Source organism: Lactuca virosa, chromosome 8 (genome assembly GCF_052849685.1).
Source record: "Lactuca virosa cultivar CGN04683 chromosome 8, Lactuca_virosa_CGN04683_v6, whole genome shotgun sequence".
Classification (NCBI taxonomy): domain Eukaryota; kingdom Viridiplantae; phylum Streptophyta; class Magnoliopsida; order Asterales; family Asteraceae; genus Lactuca; species Lactuca virosa.
The window spans coordinates 213,913,016-213,934,962 of NC_136433.1; the positions used below are offsets into that span (position 1 = coordinate 213,913,016).

Consider the following 21,947-nt stretch of genomic DNA (forward strand, 5'->3'; position numbering starts at 1 on the left):
ATTTTTGGCACAAACTACCAAATCGGCATGCTCCGCCATGAACCCTTCCACACTTCCCACAAGTGCGGCCTCGCTGACCCCCAGATCGAGACTCAGCGGCCTTGAACCGCTTTGGCGCCAGCTGCGACTGTGTCGGGATCATCCTCTGCTCTCTCAACTGAATATCTATCTCAAGCTCACGCCGCCTGGTGGCCTCCTGTAACTCCAACAAAGAATCATACCGTTGGGTAGTTAATCACCTTGAAAACATCATTTTTAGCCAAGAACACGGTGTTTACGGTCTAAGAGTATCTCCTTAGACCGTAAACTCTAATGAAAGGTGCATTAGAGACCTTAAACCCTTCCTAAGGCTAAGCATGGTCCCTAGAATCCGATGCCTTTGAATGAAGCCCTTGAAAACCATCATTTGTGCAAGATTTGATGAGTTTATGGTAGAATCTCCTTAGACCGTGAACTCCATGACCGTAAGGTCATTAGACCGTAAACCTTATTACCGTAAGGTCATAGGACCGTAAACACATGGGACCGTGAACCCATTGGACCGTAAGGTCATTAGACCACAAACTCAATGAACCGTAAACCCATTGAACCGTAAACTCTTATGGTCATGCCACTTGGACCGTAAACTCCTTAGGGTGGCCATACACCCTTGGTATGCAATCACATCTGATTGTAGCACTTAAATCTAAGTGTAACCTATGTCCTAGGATGTTTCCTTTCATGATTAGTTGTATAAACACTAATTATATGCTTATATGTATCATTATATGATAAATAGGATCCGTGTGTGTGCTCAAGTCTTCACTTGGCACTTAGCATCGTATACCACTCGTTCAACCAAACCACTCACTACAGGTGAGTTCATACCCCTTAATCTATCTTTTAAATGATTTTAAATGCTTTTATGGGGGGGGGGGGGGGAATACAAGTAAAAAACATGTTACTTATATAATCAATCACATGTGATTTATAACTATGTTTCAAACAAAGGGTTTCATATACTTCAAACTGTGTTTCAAACAAAGGAATTCTTATACTTTCAAACTGTACTATCAATCAAACTGCTTTTAAATCGTTTTATAAATTGACATCAAGTCATCAATATTTATTATTAAACTCTTCAAATGTTTTACAAAACTTCTTTTTAAACTTATATATTGTCAAATGCATGTCTATATATGTATAGTTATATAAGTAATGTTTAAAGGACTTAGGACTGATAACTCGCTTAATTTCCTTTTCCTTGTTTGGATGTGGCCTGAAAGTATCGTTTATTTGTCCGAAGGTTGTTTAAATATCAATTATATATTATGTATACATATGTAGATATAAAAGTACTATCAATCAGTTCAGTACCTTTGGGTAGCAAAGGCATACCTTCCTTCATTCAAACTACAGAAATTACTAGTAAACTATAATAAGTATAGTTTAAGAGAATACTATCATATACAAATACTATAACAGAAAATACTATAACAGAGAACACTATAACAGAGAATACTATGACAGAGAATACTATACATAGAATACTATTACTATAACAAGTATACTATAACAAGATTCAGAGATAACATAATGTGAGATACTACTTCATGACACATCGACCATTTCGTTATGTCACGTTTTGTAACCAGAATCTCCTGGAGGGAGAGCGTGAGTTTGCGTATAGATCTATATTGGATTGAATATCCTACACCTTGCTGTTCGCTATAGTGGGACTTGCAAGTCTACGGGTGCCAAATGTCATTTCTTCCGACGTCTTTCATCGTCGTGTTATAGTCGGTTGAGTATGGTAACAATCTTATCACATTTTGCCTTAATTAAACCATTGGTTTTAAGGTAGTTATTACTTCAGTAGTTAATACAAATAATACTGCAGTACACATATACTTTTCCCATTATATTCAAATTGTGATCTTCTCAAATAAAGGGTAATATAAAACTATATTCTGGTAACGATAGTCATATTTGGGAAAAGCTTCCACTATTACAGAGAAACAAACATACAAAACAGTCGGGTCTTGGTAGAAGACTACTTTTTAATACTAGTAGAAAATATAGGATTTTCTAGGAGTTTTTCAAACATATACAAACATTTACATTGAACATTTACAAACATTTTCATCAAACTCATACAAACATTGACACTAAATACTTATGAACTCACCAGCTTAAATGCTGATCTACGCTTTCAAAATAACTTGTATTCTCAGGTCACCATTACATAAGTACCGATGACAGGTTTTGAGAAGACGGAGCATGTTCAACACTCGTCTTTTATTTTGATTATTCATTTTTGGTGTCTTATTACTATTAAAGAACACACTTGTATGAAATTATACTATTAATGCAATGGATGATGTTGTTGCTTATTTACTACTTTGCATTGTTATGATACTGTACATGACGTCCTCCATCCCCGAACGTTTCCGCCGTTCCGGTTTTAGGGTGTGACAGATTGGTATCAGAGCATTGTTTATAGTGAATCGAGTATATGAACCCATAAAAGATATACAAACTATAAACACATAGGGATTAAAATACTCTGACCAAGAGTTTATACTTTTAAGTACTAAAATACTTAACTAGAAGTATACATAATTACATACCTACATACTTACTATAGAACAGTGCCATACTAGAACATAACAAAAGTATTACGATTGTTGAACATCACAAGTAAGCTCAGGGATGTATGGTCAGTTCTGGGAGTGACATAGGCTGATCAACTATGTTGGTCCGAAAAGTGATTAGCATATGCCGAGAATGGTTGTAATGTAGCAACAAGTCTAAAAACTTACCAACACTACTATAATGAGAACATTAGAACAGAACATAAACTTAAAATACTATAGGAGTATTTTGTGTTACTATAATTACTTATTTGAGAACTAAACAGGTCTTTATTAGTATGTCAATAGTTGCTGAGTGGATACACTACGGTTATATGTAACTAGCGTGTCATAGACTTAGAATATGTGATCTTTGCTTTACTTCCTGTTCCTTGTTTGGTTATGGACTTAGAGTTAGGATCACTTATTCGAAGGTCTATCTTGTTTTGGTTACATATGACTGGTATGCACTACACAAATATTGGAGTAACTGATAAGGATCATCTTATAATTATCTTAGTTAGTACGTCTATTAACTATTTCTTTTACCCCTACTTCTCGCATAGATAACATGGTTGGATTCCATATCCCCGGAGACCCGTACTTCCCAAATCAGGGCAATGCTGGATGGCTTGATGAAGAGCCAGAAGATGATCATCCAATCCCTTTGGATGATCACCTCGCATAAGGCTTTTCGGATCGTTCTGACTCCGAACCAGAAGTCAACAACCTACCTCAAGAAGTTCAAAACCCAAATCTCAACCCCCGACCTGCATTTCAAGGTCACACGCCCTTGTGGGCGACAAACTTGAATCGTTGGAGTGATGAATAGGGTCAACCATTACCCTTCAATGGAGACCGAAGCTTTTACAATCTCAGCGAAGGAGGCTCAGCTGACCGAGTCCTGCCCATTATGGTCCGCAGGATTGCTCGGAATAATGAGCAAGGTAGAGCAGCCATCGACCGAGTCATGGAAGATGACGCTAACTCTGGCGTTAACAGGGTCCGCATTCGCCAACTCGAAGAAGCCATGGGAAAGGACTAGGAGAACCAATGAGGCTCTGCAGCAACAACTAGCTGCATCCCGAGCTGAAGTCATAGAACTTCGAGTGCGTCAGAGAGCTCATGAGCGACATCTTCAAGACGTAGTACGTCAACTGGTAGATCTGAGGGTTCGCCCGAGGAATACCCGTCGCCAGTAGAAGATGTCTGACTCATCTTTTCTTTTGGTTTAAGGAATAGCCTTTCGTATCGGTGCTCTATGAAGCACTTTTCTGTAAAATATTCCTGTCATTCAAGTACTTTAACTAGACTTCCAAGCTGTCAAAATTTTACTACTTCTGATATGATGTAAGACCTACTCTTAGGTCAATTTTTCCCCAAACTAATTACATCCTTAATATCAATGATATTGGCAGTCATCTAATCTTTTGTAGAAATCTTTGTTCAAATACTTTCATTCTTGTAATTCTAGAACTCTATGGAACTCATACTCTTATCTAGTTGTTGAACTATGGCGATTTAGTTCATGGGACTCATTCATTAACTTCACTATTGAATTATTATCATTGTACTCATCTTTTAAACTTATAGTTGAAAGATGCCTCCTCGCAAGTCAACAAGGCGTAATCCTCCGATTATTCCAACTCAAACACCACCTCCTCCACTATTCGATACGGCAGCTCTTAATGCTGCGGTAGCTGCGGTTGTTGCTACAGCCATGGCACAATACCACAACAACCAGGGTACTAGTGGAGGTGGGACAGTCGTTCATTCCACACCAGGTGATGTCATTGTGTGCTCGCGAGAGTGCTCTTAAAAAGATTTCACCAACTGTAAACCCCGAGTCTTCAATGGAATCGGTGGAATCATTGCTCTGTCGCAATGGTTCGAGAAGACGAAATCGATCTTTAAGATCTGTTCCTGTACTGAAGGAAGCAAAGTCAAATTTGTTGCATGCACCTTCAGTGATAGAGCCCTGACGTGGTGGAATAGCCATGTCAAGTCACTAACTTTAATAATGGCAAATGCAATGGGATGGGAAGCTCTTAAAAGGCTTATGATAGAAGAATACTGCCCGAGGGGCGAGGTTCAAAAACTAGAACAAGAACTCTGGAGCCTGACCATGAAGGGCTTCAACATAGTGGCATACACTGCCAGATTTAGCGATCTGGTGGCACTATGTCCCAATATGGTTCCCAACGAAGAGAAGAAGATTGAGAGGTACATTTGGGGGCTGGTGCCTTCATTTCAGGGGAATGTCTTAGCTTCAAACCCCACTACTTTCGATAGTGCCAAGCGATTGGCACAACGACTCATTGATCACGGAGTCCCTACCCCGAAAACGACAACAACCCTGGCTATCGCAGAACCCTCCAAAGCCGCGGACAACAAACGAAAGTTCTGGGATAACAAAAAGGGCAAGTCGGCGCAGAACTCTGCCAAGAAGCAGCAAGTTGTGGCTGTTCATGCCGCGATTGCACCTGCTGCTACTGCGCCAAGGAAGCAGTATACTGGAAATCTGCCCAAGTGCAACAAATGCACCTTCCATCATAATGGTGCCTGTCGGGAAATGCAGTGCACTAACTGCAACAGGAAAGGGCACACTGCCCGATTCTGCAAGGCTCCGACGAGGCCAATTAACCAAGTCCCCGGCATTATTGTGGGCCAGGCTTGCTACGGTTGTGGCGAGGTTGGTCATTTCAAGAGAGACTGCCCGAAGGCTGGAAATGCTGGCGGAGTGGGAAGAATTCTGGCGATAGGCCACGAGGAAGCCGTACTTGATCCTACGGTGGTTACTGGTACGTTTCTCCTCGATAATTCATATGCATGCATACTATTCGATAGTGGAGCGGAGAGGAGTTTCGTGAACCAAAAATTTGCTCATTTACTCAAACAAAAACCACGTGTACTAGAGGAATCATTCACTGTAGAAATGACAAACGGGAAAACGGAAAGTACTAACTGCATATACATAGGTTGTACTTTAACTCTAGATGGTCATTCTTTCCAAATTGACCTCATGTCGGTCTCAATTAAAAGTTTCGACGTCATAATCGTCATGGATTGGTTAAGTCATCTTCGCGCCGACATCATGTGCTTTGATAAAGCAGTTCGTCTTAACCTCCCTAACAACGAAACTCTAGTTATCTACGGCGATAAATCAAGTACGAACCTTCGCATCATTTCGTGTATTCAAGCTCGGAAGTGCTTACGAAAGGAATATCAAGCATTCCTTGCACACATCTTCGATACAAACCAAGAAGTGAAAGACATTCAGAATATCCCCGAAGTACGCGACTTTCCCGACATCTTTCCAGAAGAACTACCGGGATTACCACCACAACGTCAAGTCGAATTCCGAATCGACTTACTTCCAGGGGCTACCCCAGTAGCCAAATCGCCTTATCGTCTGGCACCAGCAGAGTTGCAGGAACTTTCCAGTCAGCATAACGAACTTCTCAGAAAGGGATTCATTAGGCCAAGCTTCTCACCATGGGGAGCACCGGTCTTGTTCGTAAAGAAGAAAGACGGATCGTTTCGTACGTGCATCGACTACAGAGAGCTGAACAAACTTACCATCAAGAATTGTTATCCTCTACCGCGCATTGACGACTTATTTGATCAACTTCAAGGAGCAAACTACTTCTCAAAGATAGATCTAAGATCCGGGTATCACCAATTACGAGTGTTAGAGGAGGATGTCCCCAAGACAGCCTTCCGAACTCATTATGGACACTACGAGTTTGTAGTAATTCCGTTCGGATTAACCAACGCACCAGCTGTATTCATGGATCTAATGAATAGGGTGTGCCATCCTTACTTGGATCAGTTTGTTATCGTCTTCATCGATGACATACTTATCTACTCCCGAAGTAAGGAGGAACATAGTCAACATCTACGGAAAGTTTTAGAAACATTACGATCAACGAAGCTCTATGCGAAGTTCTCTACGTGCGAGTTTTGGATTCGAAGAGTCGAATTCTTGGGCCACGTTGTTAGCGAGAAGGGAATACACGTGGACCCTTCCAAAATCAAATCCATTGAGAACTGGTCAGCACCGAAGACACCTACAAAAACTCGTCAATTTCTAGGTCTCGTTGGCTACTATCGCAGGTTAATACAGAACTTCTCAAGCATCGCGAAACCGCTTACTTCATTGACCCAGAAAGGCATGGCCTTTGACTGGGAAGAGAAAGAAGAGAAGGCATTCCAAGCACTGAAACAAGCCTTGTGCACCGCACCGATATTATCCCTCCCAGAAGGGATAGAAGATTTCGTGGTGTATTGCGATGCATCCAACCAAGGGCTTGGTTGTGTTCTTATGCAAAGAGGAAAGGTTATTGCCTATGCCTCCCGTCAGCTTAAGACACACGAAGTCAACTATACAAAACGCGATCTTGAGTTAGGAGCAGTGGTATTTGCTCTGAAGATCTGGAGACACTATCTGTATGGTACGAAAAGCACTATCTTTACAGACCACAAAAGCCTACAACATATATTCGACCAGAAGGAGCTCAACATGAGACAACGACGGTGGGTCGAGCTACTTAGTGATTACGAATGCAAAATTCGTTATCATCCCGGCAAGGCCAACGTAGTAGCTGACGCCCTAAGTCGGAAAGAATACTCTGGTCGTAGAGTCAAATCATTGACTATGACTATCCATTCACACTTGTCCACACAAATTAAAGAGGCTCAACTTGAAGCCTTGAAACCCGAAAACATGGCGGGTGAATCCCTGAGAGGGATGGATAAGAACTTGGAAGTCAAGGGTGGCGGAGCCTTATATCTCATGGATCGGATCTGGACACCGAAACACGGTGGTTTCAGAGACTTGGTCATGACCGAATCGCACAACACTCGATATTCCGTCCACCCAGGTTCAGATAAGATGTTTCTGGATCTTAAAAAGTTATACTGGTGGCCTAACATGAAAGCAGAGATTGCTACCTTCGTAAGTAAATGTCTTACTTGCGCAAAGGCCAAGGTCAAATACCAGAAACCATAAGGTCTACTTCAACAACCGGAGACACCGGAATGGAAGTGGGAGCGGATCACAATGGACTTCATAACCAAGTTGCCCAAGACAACGGGTGAACTTGATACCATTTGGGTCATCGTCGATAGATTGACCAAGTCCCCACACTTCCTGCCCATCAAAGAAACAGACAAGATGGAGAAGCTCACAAGAACATACATTAGGGAGATCGTACGACTGCATGGTGTTCTTATATCTATTATCTCCGATAGAGATAGTAGATTCACTTCGAGGTTTTGGCAGTCGCTACAAAGTTCCTTAGGAACGAGGCTGGACATGAGTACAGCCTACCATCCACAGACCGACGGACAAAGTGAGAGAACTATCCAAACCTTGGAAGATATGTTGCGAGCCTGTGTGATCGACTTTGGGAAGGCATGGGATACTCATTTACCCCTTGTCGAATTTTCCAACAACAATAGTTATCACATGAGCATAAAGGCTGCTCCATTCGAGACCCTCTATGGCCGTAAGTACAGATCCCCTCTGTGCTGGGCTGACGTGGGCGACACGTAGTTACCTAAAGGACGCGTTCCTGACAGCACTCTCACAGGTCCGGAAATCATACGGGAAACGACAGAGAAGATCATTCAGATTCGTGAACGATTGAAAGCCTCTAGAGACCGACAGAAAAGCTACGCAGACAAACGAAGGAAACCTTTGGAATTCCAGGTGGGAGACCGAGTCCTTTTGAAAGTCTCACCCTGGAAGGGCTTGATACACTTCGGAAAGCTTGGAAAGCTAAATCCAAGATACGTAGGGCCTTTCGAGATTCTCACTCGAATCGGCCCTGTAGCTTACAAACTCAATCTACCTCACGAACTCAGTAACGTACATTCTACTTTCCACGTCTCGAACTTGAAAAAGTGTCTGTCCGATGAGACTCTTGTAATCCTACTCGACGAAATCGAGATCAACAAGAGCCTCAACTTCGTGGAGGAACCTGTAGAGATCATGGACCGAGAGGTCAAGCAAACGAAGCAAAGCCATATCCCGATATTGAAGGTTCGCTGGAGCGCCAAGCGAGGACCTGAATTCACTTGGGAGCGCGAGGATCAAATGAAACTGAAATATCCTCATCTTTTCGCTTAGTTAATTGTAACTTAATTGCTTAAATTCTAATTTCGGGACGAAATTCTCTCTAACGGGGGGATGATGTGACAACCCGAAATTTCTATCTTGTACAACCATTCACTTCAATCAAAGTCAGACTGGTTTCTGCTAACTTTTAGCACTGTTTAGAGTCTGTTTGAGCATTCTGAGCCTAGTGCATCAAAGGAATCAGTGTTTGGATTTATCAGTTAGGGTTCCAAACCAGCTAGCAAACTGTAAACCTCCTCAAAAGGAGTTTATGGTCAAGAAGCTTAGAGCTTACGGTCATGGTGACCGTAAACTCCCTATATATACATAAATTATGATCATTTTGATCATTTCTTTCATTTCCAAGCCAAAAATCTCGAAAACTCTCTAAAGTATCATAAGATCTTCATCTTGATCTTCCAAAAATGTAAGAATTATTTCCTTTGATTTGTTGTTACATCTCTTTATCTAGTGATTATGCATGATTTCATCCATGAAATCTCTTCATTTTGTTAGATCTTCAAGTGTTCTTCATTTCACCAAGAACACCAAGAACACACACTAGTGTTTTTGGATCCTAATCACCCTTACAAGCTTCTAATAAGTAAGTACACTACCCTTAGCTTGTTATATACTAAAATCGCTAGTTAATCACCTTGAAAACATCATTTTTAGCCAAGAACAAGGTGTTTACGGTCTAAGAGCATCTCCTTAGACCGTAAACTCTAATGAAAGGTGCATTAGAGACCTTAAACCCTTCCTAAGGCTAAGCATGGTCCCTAGAATCCGATTCCTTTGAATGAAGCCCTTGAAAACCATCATTTGTGCAAGATTTGATGAGTTTACAGTTGAATCTCCTTAGACCGTGAACTCCATGACCGTAAGGTCGTTAGACCGTAAACCTTATGACCGTAAGGTCATAGGACCGTAAACACATGGGACCGTGAACCCATTGGACCGTAAGGTCATTAGACCGCAAACTCAATGAACCGTAACCCATTGAACCGTAAACTCTTATGGTCATGCCACTTGGACCGTAAACTTCTTAGGGTGGCCATACACCCTTGGTATGCAATCACATCTGATTGTAGCACTTAAATCTAAGTGTAACCTATGTCCTAGGATGTTTCCTTTCATGATTAGTTGTATAAACACTAATTATATGCTTATATGTATCATTATATGATAAATAGGATCCGTGTGTGTGCTCAAGTCTTCACTTGGCACTTAGCATCCTATACCACTCGTTCAACCAAACCACTCACTACAGGTGAGTTCATACCCCTTAATCTATCTTTTAAATGATTTTAAATGCTTTTATGGGGGGGGGGGGGAATACAAGTAGAAAACATGTTAGTTATATAATCAATCACATGTGATTTATAACTATGTTTCAAACAAAGGGTTTCATATACTTCAAACTATGTTTCAAACAAAGGATTTCTTATACTTTCAAACTGTATTATCAATAAAACTGCTTTTAAATCGTTTTATAAATTGACATCAAGTCATCAATATTTATTATTAAACTCTTCAAATGTTTTACAAAACTTCTTTTTAAACTTATATATTGTCAAATGCATGTCTATATATGTATAGTTATATAAGTAATGTTTAAAGGACTTAGGACTGATAACTCGCTTAATTTCCTTTTCCTTGTTTGGATGTGGCCTGAAAGTATCGGTTATTTGTCCGAAGGTCGTTTAAATATCAATTATATATTATGTATACATATGTAGATATAAAAGTACTATCAATCAGTTCAGTACCTTTGGGTAGCAAAGGCATACCTTCCTTCATTCAAACTACAGGAATTACTAGTAAACTATAATAAGTATAGTTTAGGAGAATACTATCATATACAAATACTATAACAGAAAATACTATAACAGAGAACACTATAAGATAACAGAGAATACTATACATAGAATACTATTACTATAACAAGTATACTATAACAAGATTCAGAGATAACATAATGTGAGATACTACTTCATGACACATCGACCATTTCGTTATGTCACGTTTTGTAAGCAGAATCTCCTGGAGTGAGAGCGTGAGTTTGCGTATAGATCTATATTGGATTGACTATCCTACACCTTGATGTTCGCTACAGTGGGACTTGCAAGTCTACGGGTGCCAAATGTCATTTCTTCCGACGTCTTTCATCGTCGTGTTATAGTCGGTTTAGTATGGTAACAATCTTATCACATTTTGCCTTAATTAAACCATTGGTTTTAAGGTAGTTATTACTTCAGTAGTTAATACAAATAATACTGCAGTACACATATATTTTTCCCATTATATTCAAATTGTGATCTTCTCACATAAAGGGTAATATAAAACTATATTCTGGTAACGATAGTCATATTTGGGAAAAGCTTCCACTTTTACAGAGAAACAAACATACAAAACAGTCGGGTCTTGGTAGAAGACTACTTTTTAATACTAGTAGAAAATATAGGATTTTCTAGGAGTTTTTCAAACATATACAAACATTTACATTGAACATTTACAAACATTTTCATCAAACTCATACAAACATTGACACTAAATACTTATGAACTCACCAGCTTAAATGCTGATCTACGCTTTCAAAATAACTTGTATTCTCAGGTCACCATTAGACAAGTACCGATGACAGGTTTTGAGAAGACGGAGCATGTTCAAGACTCGTCTTTTATTTTGATTATTCATTTTTGGTGTCTTATTACTATTAAAGAACACACTTGTATGAAATTATACTATTAATGCAATGGATGATGTTGTTGCTTATTTACTACTTTGCATTGTTATGATACTATACATGACGTCCTCCACCCTCGAACGTTTCCGCCGTTCCGGTTTTGGGGTGTGACATTTTGTTTAATTAAGATTTTAATTTAAGTGAAAATAAAGAATTTTTTAAAAAAATGACCTTAAGTAGAGATCTGGAGAGGAAGTGTCTTTGTTGGAGCTTCTCCACTTTGTTTCAGCAGATGTTGAATTGAATTTTGCTGATGAAAGCCTTTCATATAAAACCTGAAAAAAAAAATTAAAATTAAAATTAAAAAAAGAAAAAAGAAAATATTGAATATTGAATATTCTTACTTGATGAAGCCTAAAGAGGACATAAAAGCTATCATTCCCATAAAAGACATGTAAATCTTTTATTTCACCATTATCACATAAAGGAGTTGAAACACGTTTTGCCAATGGCTTGGCAGTTGGCAAAAACTGCTCAGACAGGGGCAAAATCGTCAAATCACCACCGCCATGAAAATATTAAATATTGGATTTTTCCAACTATGAAGGTAGTTTTGATATGAAGTGTGAAGCACAAGGGTTAGAAAGGTAATTTTACACCCACAAAAATGAAAAATGTGATTCTTGGATAAACATACCTATGCAAAACCCATTTCTTATGGCAAAAATGATTGGACTTGAGGAGGAGGAAGGTATCCAGCAGGGATGCCAGCTGGCACACCCATAAACCTCGGTTGGGTGTTGATGGTGTTCACTTGTTGTTCAAGCTTCTCTTTTTCAGCCTTTAGTCTCTGCTTTTCATCACATGGTTCATTTTTTTCATCACGTAGTTCATTCTTGTTGTTCAAGCTTCCTTAACCAAACGCATCTGTTTGAGCTTTGTAATGGAAAGAATAGCACACAGATGTTTCCATAATGTTATAAATTATTTTATAACACTATGAAAAGAAAGAAAAAAATACTTGTTCTTGTACAATGGTGTGAAGGGTTTTGTGTACATCTTTAGCCATGCCTTTAGCATCACCACATACGTACAAATACGCTCCCTCAGAAAGCAAATTCCATAAATCTGAAGCCTATTACACATAATAATAATAATAATAATAATAATAATAATTCAATTTAATATAATAATAAAAAACCCATAACATATTGGTTAAATAAGTTGTAAGAGCAAGAAAAGAAACATTGTTTACCTTTTGGGTCATTTTATGTTGGACATATTCCTTAGTTGGGCCTTCACGTGAAAAAGCAAGAACAAGCTCCGATAGGGCACCACTCTCCACAAAGTTGTTTAGTTCATTCTCATAGATGAAATCCTGAATATTATTCATAAAACCGTTTTATAAATATTTAAACATTTTATATGTTTTAAGTAAAAGCCAAATTATACAAAAGTCACTACCTTTTCAACCATTAACATATGATTTTTGTTGCATTAAAAGCTATGAGTTTTAGTTTTTTTAAAGGCATATGATTTTTTTTTTTGCATTAAGGCTATTCTTGCCATGCTCCTCACATCCACAGGATAGTAACCCCACCTGTTCAAAGCCTACACAATTTTTAAAAAAAAATGATTTGTTAAAAAAATAAAACATTGTTTCAATAAATTTGTAATAAGTTGAAACCTTCATGTCTACACGTGTATCTGACTAAGAACCCCGGTCAGACATGCCTACTGCCATCTGAAATTTACAATAAATGTCCAAACTGATCCTCATCCTCATACAATGACATCACACAAAGCTTTCTGTCCAAAACTCCTAGTAATACAAAAACATTGTTTCCAAATTTGTTGAAGCTTTGCTATCCCAGTGGCAGCACAAATGCTAGTAGAGTTCTTCATTCATGAAATCAAAAGTGCATCAAGGTTTCAGACATTATGGTTTGGTTGGATATATACACAGACGAAGGAATACACACACACACATACACACACACACATATATATATATATATATATATATATATATATATATTATGAATTCGTAAAGAAAAAATTCCCCTCCATCTACTTTTGATAGCTAATTGTAATGACTCTCAATTAAGTTAGACTCAAAACTATTAACATACTACATATACAAAAAAATATTGCAATGCATCTGAGTTCAACTCATAAGAGGACAGAGGAGTTCATTAAGTATTAGAAACAATATAAAACAACCGGATCAAACCTGCAACATGATTCATGAAAGAATAACCATAAAACCAAAAAGGTAAATAATTCCTATTAAAATTAGCAAAATTCAAGAGAACACACAATAATATTATAAAATAAGCAAAAAAGTAAAATGATTCAAAACACACCCAAATAAGTAAAAACAACTTACATTTTGTCCAGCCTCCTGAAAAGCAGTCAGCAGGTCTTCATTTATCTCTGGGTTGGGAACACAAGAGCTTTTGTAAGGGGCATATAAACGGAAATCCAAGTGAAATACTACAATTTTTGTCATCATGTTATCTTTATTGCCTTTTACTATGGAACTTGTAAATATGCATAAGAACCAAAGTTCCATAAGTAAGATGTGCATATTCATACAGAACCAAGAATTTTAAGAGTTGAAGATGTCAATAATACATTTACTTAAGAATATAGATATGTGCATATTTCAATAACTTTATATATAAGGCCATGTTTATGTAGTTAATATGTTCGGTTTTAGAAATGTTTTGATGCTTGACCTTGTCACTTGTCAGTTAAAGTAATGGGTTGATGTTGTTTATATAAGCTCCCATGAAAAGAATATATCAGATATGAATGATTTGAGCATGACACATTACAACATGAACCACATTACACACACAAAAAAATAAATTATATTATAAAGAACATATTATATTACCTCACATATAAAACGTGTATTGGTTTCTTTTACAAAATTATCATACATTATAAATAAAGATCTGGTACTCATACGTAATAATAAGTAAAAGAAAGTTAGAAACAATAAGAATATATCCCCAAAGGAGAAACAAGAAAAGCAGTTAAACTAGAGAAATTTTAACCAATCAAAAGAGGAGTCTACCCCCACCTGAGCAACCAGTCGAGAAAGCAATGTCATGCATGTCTGCATAAACTCCGCCCCTCTTAACTGCTAATAGAGTCTATAATCCTTTTGATTGCCATCAGACTCTGGTAGACCAGGTGGAGCAGGTCGTGGTTGTCTAAACATAACAGAGGCATCAAAATCAGACTCTGGTAGACCAAATTTTATCAGACTTGTAGCATCTTCCATAATATGGTCTGATGGGGTTCCAACAACACGCCTTGGGTCATGGAGACGAGGATATTGTAAACATCATGTTGAACTTTTAACTCAATAATAAAAAAAATTAATAATGAAGAAAACATATGATATGATATGACTAAACTTAATCTCACCCTTCGTGAATCACGTTTAGGATCTGCTTGCAGAAGAGTAATGGAAGTAGGTGTAGGAAAAAAACGGAGGCATAAAGGAGAAATCGAAAAACCAGCTGAAATCGCAGATGCAGGAAAAAAATCATAAGCCTTTTTTCTTGATTGAGAAGATGAAGTCGAGAGATGAATGAGAAATTGTGTTTCCTCTTATTTGTTGAACGGCTGAAGAAATAAGGCAGGGTAGAAGCGTCCTTCTCATACCTTAGTAGGTGCAGTCTGTTCATCTGTTGTAGCAAAGGGTGAGGATAATCGACCATCCTAGCACGTACTACGTCGATAGAAAAATGAGAGAATCGGGATTTTAGAAGAAAATAAAAGACCTCCCGCTACCTACTAAGAAGGAAGATGCACGTTAGGGTTCTTCGTCTGTGTGTTGTTTTGATTTATCTATGGGAAATCAGAAACAAACGAGAATCAAGCTTTGCATTCCATACTTCATAGCGATAACTCATGGAATTCAAAGAGCTTCATTAAGCCAAACCATGGAAAAGAGAAAAGTAGAAACGAAGGAAGATGAGAACAAGACTGGGTTTTCTAATTTTGGGGATTTCATTTCCCGCTTAGCTATTAAAGTTTGGAAAACGTGTGTTCCATTAAAATTTATAAAGCGACATCCTTAGACGACACGCATTTTATTATAGGTGCCCTCCGTGTTTTTTTAGACACTAATTTAAGGGCACACAATAATGCGTGACCTAAATCCTTAAATTTTTTGAAGAGATGACACTTTTTTAATGTCACACGCTTTTGCGTAACATAAATCAATGAGTGTCGTGGCTTGCGCATCATAAAATGGTCTTTTTCTTGTAGTGACCGTATTTCCTCCTACAATAACTGCAACGCTTCTACCATGTAACTCAAAGACTCGTGATCTGGACTTTTTGCTGCTTATCCATAATGAATTTCCACTAGTAGTAGCAATTTTTCCTGTAAAAAATGTGGATAAAATGGAGCTAATGCAACGTTTTGATTTTACAAAACAACATATACCATCAATGACACTCACCATCAAGGGTCATTGCGTACTTTAAAACAGAGAATGTGACTCCAAATGTTGATCTATATAGCAAAGGGGCATTGACAACAAGACATGATTTCAGAGCATCCTAGAAGAATTAATGTAATATAAGATTGATTGACAAGAAATTAGAAAGAAAGAAAATAAACATGTGAGAATGCTAAAGATTATACAATACGTACCTCCATGGAGACACCTTTTATATCTTCCCCAAGAACATCAACCTGCAGTCCTTCACTTCGCAATGCCTCAATAGCATTTCCACGAAGATGTTGCAATGGATGCCTTATCCCAATTACAACTCTGGTAATTCCAGCCTAAGGATTATGATTATTAAGCATGTAGAGTTGAACAAAATTTTATAGAGTGTATATGATGATATATAACTGAAACAAAGGGAAGATATATAGTGAAAGCAATAAATATTCAAACAAACTTGTATCCAAGTTGGATTTTTAATGATGAAATTGAGCAATGGAAAAACCCTTAATATAAGCAGATAGAGAGGTGTTATCTTCGTCGCAGTCTCCAGGTTCCATATTGACATAAGCAGTGCCGCCTCTGCAATACTCTCCAGCGGCCTCCACCACCTGGACCTCCGCCGATTTCGTCCCTTGAGCATAAATGTATCCTTCTCCAAAAACTTTATTCCCCACGCTGTTGTTTTTTGCTATCACGCAACAAAAGTTGGTATGCGGCGCGGTGAAACCGGCAGACAGGTCTGGTAACTCGAGGGCGCGTTTTACATACGACGCATCAAGGTGGTGGTGTTCTTTGTAATTCATAATAGCACCGACCTTGAACTTCATTGGGGCAGCAAGCCCCATTTCCATCGACATCGCCATCGCCATCGCCATCACCTTGGCAGATTAGAAATTACGAGCTTCTGCGGCGGATAGATTAGTCGATCGGCGGCGCGTTTTATGTTCAGTAAATTCAACATTTATCATGTCATACTGCATAAACATGGCACTGATCATGCATCCTACTACAATCGAACCTTACATTACATTTTATATATTATAATGCTATTTTAGGAAACTTATGAATTGAATAGAACATATTATTAAACATCTAAGATTAGTTGTTTTTTCTTCATTTCTTCATGAATGGGAGTACGGAGTGGAATGAAAGATCGTAATACAACCCTTTTTTTTTTTTTTATAAAACCTATTTCCACAAATATCTTTAGGAACTTCATGAACTTTATAATTAATTTTATTTTCTAAAAACAAATAAAAAACTTTTTTATTATCTTCTTTGAGATTTGATAAACTTTTATTAAACGTTTAACTTTTTGATTTTGTATACAATAAATTATATAATTATAAATATATAATATATTGACTTGTGTAAACTATTAATTGTATTTAAATATAATATAAAAAAATCTACATAAAAATGCATTTTATTACAAATCAACCACGTAATCATGGAATATAATAATCCATTTTATTATCTTTTTCTCATTTCATCACTCATTTATTTGTCTTTCATATCATCCAACCAAACACACTTTTAGCTTTTCTTAGTTTCATAATTTCAGACAAAAAGTGAGCAACACATTTTATTTTTTATAACAACATCAATTAATGTGATTTTTATCTAATCTTCATTAAATTCGTTTAAGGAGAAAATTAGAAGAATAGTTTATCTATGGCATATTGCCCGGGCTTTTGGCCCATATTAGGCTGGGCTATCTCAGCCAAGTTTGGAACAGTATGTAATGTAACAATTTATTCTCGACTATATTGTAATTTTTATTAAGAATTCATAATACTAACACTTGATATTTCGTTGTTAACAAATAGGCAAAAAAAAACACTAATAGTAATTCAAAACTATATTTATACTTTATAGTAATTAATTTTTTTAGAATTTATTTAGCATTCTCATGTACACTTGCGAGAGTTTCTTTGTTCATTGAGAGTGTTACTTATGTTGTGGGGTTTTGGAAGACTATGATAAGGGTAGTGCCTACCTTTGCTATAGTGTTCATATGTCTGACAATTGATGGTAAATTATAATTTTACGTAATAGGCCATTAACCATCTTAATGGCTTTAGGATAATCTATATCAAGCTATAGAAAGAAGAGGTTGATGCGAAATGGTGAAATCTAAAAATGTTATTGTGATGTGGTTTGAAGCTCATTTATTTATGTCCTAAAATCCCTTGAACCCTGATAGAAGGTTTGTGGGATGTCCTAATTGTGCTAAATATACCTAAGTAGGAAATGTAATTGGTCATTTTTTCACTTTCAAGATGGATGAAGGAGAAACTAACTCGGCAAAGCTACAAAGATTTACTTCTTGAAATGCACGAGATATATTGTGTTGGAGTTGAAGAAGAAAAACGAAACCGATAATTTAAAGTTGTTAGTTGTAAAGCAGTAGTTTACGAGTGTTATCTTTTTTACGGTTGCTTTAGTCATTGCACTTCTGATTTTCACATTGGGCAATGTTTGCGAAAAATATATGTAATGACTTTGCTGTATATGATCCATTTATTATTAAATAAAGTTTAGTTTAATATCTTCATTTCAATAGCTTGATCAACCTTATCATAGAGAAAATTCATATTACGTTGTCCATCTGCATTGCTTCTTCAATAACCATGGAGTTGCAACAAGACTCTCGATGATATGATAAAAAAATATCATGAGGAAAGAATATCATCGCAGATGTTTATCACGAAGCGACTCTCTTGTAAGTTGTAACACATACATGGCCACCTTTTATGGTCATTTTAACGCAAATTTATATCATATTATTACAACTACCGAAACTTGACGGTGTCACAAAGCTCCTAAATTTTTTGTTTTTTATAATGTAGCCATTAGAAGAATTGGTGAAAACTAAAGGTTTAAGGACGTAAAAAAAACATATACATATAGGGCGAGATAAATGAATCCAAATACATCCGTCATTCAATCCAAAAACATGAGATAAATCATAAATTAAATTCCTTTAATTCTACAGTACAACAAATGCAGTGGTATAGAGATGACATTCCAACGTTTATATTATAAATTATTATAACAAGGTGGGATACCCACTGTTGACAAAAACATCGATTTCAAGTGCGGGTATTAATTCCTTCCACCAATTATCTTAGGAGATAAACTTGGATCAATTGTTGATTGTGTCAAATCAGGAATGGGTTGCACATATCCACTAATAAGCACATCAGATTCTATCTACAATTAATTTATCAAGTTTTTTAAAATGAATTCTACATATCAATGAAAATACATTTGCAATATAAAACCAACCTGCTCATAAGAAACATCACTTAACTCCAAAGCCTGTGTCATTTCAACCATCCCAAGTTCCCCAACTGGAGAAGGCGCGTTCCTTCCACCAATTATCTTAGGAGCAACAAAAGCATGCACCTGTATCATAATCTTACCTAATTATAGCGCATTCTACTTTCAAACAAATTAAACTCAAAGATCATATATAGTTTCATACACCTTGTGTATGACACCGGATAAAATAGCTGATGCCGATAACGTCCCTCCACATTCCCACAAGACTGAAAAATACCCACGATCGTAAAGATATTCCGCAACTTTTTTAGGGTTAAAAATGTCAAATTCCACTACTTCAACGCCTTTTGAGGCAAGAAACTTCTGGAAACTTCTTCTTGCACCTCTCTGAGTGACAACGATTGTGGGCACATCTCTAACATCCCAAAGATTTGCAACCTCAGGAAGATCAAGTGTTTGTGACATAACAATTCGTGTAGGTAAATGAACACCACCATTTCTTGGAGTTAAACGCGGATCTATATATATATATATATATATATATATATATATATATATATATATATATATATATATATATATATATTTCAAAAAACTTTTATTAAATACTTTAGAAGTATTTATTTATATATAATTAACTAGGTGACAATAATTGAAGTTTCATACTATCTTTGCGTACTGTATTTCCTCCTACAATAACTGCATCGCTTCTACCACGTAACTCAAAGACTCGTGATCTTGACTTTTTGTTGCTTATCCATAATGAATGTCCACTACTAGTAGCAATTTTTCCTATAAAAAAATTTGGATAAAATGGAGTAAATGCAACGTTTTGATTTTACAAAACAACATATATCATCATTGACACTCACCATCAAGGGTCATTGCGTACTTTAAAACAGAAAATGGGACTTGAAACGCTGATCTATATAACAAAGGGGCATTGACAACAAGACATGATTTCAAAGCATCCTACAAGAATTAATGTAATATAAGATTGATTAACAACAAATTAGAAAGAAAGAAAATAAACATGTGAGAATACTAAAGATTATACAATACGTACCTGCTCCATGGAGACACCTCTTATATCTTCCCCAAGAACATCAACCTGTAGTCCTTCACTTCTCAATGTTTGAATAGCATTTCCACGAAGATGTTGCAATGGATGCCTGATCCCAATTACAACTCTAGTAATTCCAGCCTAAGGATTATGACTATTAAGCATGTAGATTTGAACAAATTATTGTACACTATTGTAGTATAATGTGAAATTAAGCAATGGCAAAAACCTTAATAAAAGCAGATAAAGAGGTGTTATCGTTGTTGTAGTCTCCAGGTTCCATATTGACATAAGCAGTGGCGCCTCTGCAGTACTCTCCGGCAGCCTCCACCGCCTGGACCTCCGCCGGTTTTGTCCCTTGAGCGTAAAGGTATCCTTCTCCGAAAACTTTATTCCCCACGCTGCTGTTTTTTGCTATCACGCAACCAAAGTTAGGATGTGGCGAGGTGAAACCGGCAGACAGGTCTGATAACTCGGCGGCGCGTTTTACATACGACGCATCAAGCGCGTGGTGGTGGTGTTCGTGGTAATTCATAGCAGCGTTGGCCTTGAACTTCATTGGGGCAGAAAACCCCATTGTCATCGACATCGACATCGCCACGGCAGATCAGAGATTACGAGTTTCTTTGGCGGTGATCAGATTACTCGATGGGCGGCGCGTTTCACATTTTATGTTCAATAAATAATAAATACAGCACTTATCATGTCATACCACATAAACAGAGCACTAATCATGCATCTGCAACAATGCGAACCTTACATTATATATAATATTAAGAGTAAATTACATTAATGGTCCCTGTGGCTTGGAATAACTTGTAAGTTTAATCCCTCCCTAACTTTTATTTTTAACTTGGAGCATCTTATGGTTTGTTTTTGCTTATGGTTGTCGTCATGAGTTCCTCCCCAAACGATAAACTTATCCCCACTCTCTTCGTCAACAAGTTCATAAGCTCCTGGGGTTTCCAGTGGCCGCTTGGTATAGCCAGCTTCGACCGCTACAACCCCTCTTCTTCCAGATTTCGTGCAGCCGACCCCAATTTCGCCGGAAACGCTGCAATTGATAAAAGAAGGAAACGTCGAGTTTGAAATGGTGTTGAAGCTGAATTTGAAGTTAACAACAGGTAACGCCGGCGGTGATGCTTTGAGAAGCATTGAATTAAGAGGGGTGATTTACGTTGGAGTCTTTCGCTAATTCTCATCAATCGGAAAACATTATTATTATTTAAAATTTAAATATCTTAAAAACGAGAGGTTATAGTTGTTAAAGTGTTAAATCATACAAAATAAAATAGTTATAGATTTTTTTATGTTGTTTGTTTTTCAATATTTAATTCAAATAATATTTATTTTCATAATATGTTTTCTCATAAGTCGTCATAAAATAGTAAGGTTTGTGTAAACCGATATTTTCGTTTTAGACAAAATTACATAAATGGTCCTTAAGGTTGGAAAAGATACCATTACAAGTCTTTGAATTGAATTTTTTTTAATATGATTTATTCTTTTCAAGTTTAAAATGGATACGATAGGTTTTTTTTTTTGCCGACCATAATGACTCATGGTGTGTTTTTTAAACCTAAAAATGACCAATCATGTTAACAGTTCATAAAAAAAGACCATCAATGGTTTTTTTTTTTTTTTTTTTTTTTTTAGTAAATTACATGAATGGTCATGTGGTTTGAGATAACTTGCGT

The 21,947-nt window shown here is 37.0% G+C and overlaps 2 protein-coding genes across 3 annotated transcripts; both read right to left on the reverse strand.

Annotated features, from left to right (window-relative positions):
* Positions 1-12,134: 12,134 nt before the first annotated feature.
* Positions 12,135-16,768, reverse strand: LOC145131242 (riboflavin biosynthesis protein PYRR, chloroplastic-like). The gene is made up of 8 exons (XM_079065960.1): positions 16,463-16,768; positions 16,100-16,234; positions 15,906-16,005; positions 15,714-15,826; positions 12,986-13,030; positions 12,675-12,797; positions 12,441-12,554; positions 12,135-12,269 (listed from the first exon to the last, which is right to left on the reverse strand). The coding sequence occupies exons 1-8, from the start codon at positions 16,766-16,768 to the stop codon at positions 12,135-12,137; spliced, it is 1,071 nt and encodes a 356-aa protein (XP_078922086.1).
* A 2,148-nt stretch (positions 16,769-18,916) lies between these two features.
* LOC145128938 (riboflavin biosynthesis protein PYRR, chloroplastic-like) lies at positions 18,917-20,984 on the reverse strand. Of its 2 annotated transcripts, none has more exons than XM_079063707.1 (7): positions 20,480-20,984; positions 20,254-20,391; positions 20,060-20,159; positions 19,854-19,979; positions 19,392-19,705; positions 19,191-19,310; positions 18,917-19,111 (listed from the first exon to the last, which is right to left on the reverse strand). In XM_079063707.1, the coding sequence occupies exons 1-7, from the start codon at positions 20,843-20,845 to the stop codon at positions 19,064-19,066; spliced, it is 1,212 nt and encodes a 403-aa protein (XP_078919833.1). In that variant the 5' UTR covers positions 20,846-20,984; the 3' UTR covers positions 18,917-19,063. The 2 variants fall into 2 exon arrangements, with proteins under 2 accessions (XP_078919833.1, XP_078919832.1); XM_079063706.1 differs by having other exon boundaries at positions 18,917-19,115; positions 20,480-20,983.
* Between the last annotated feature and the right edge of the window lie 963 nt (positions 20,985-21,947).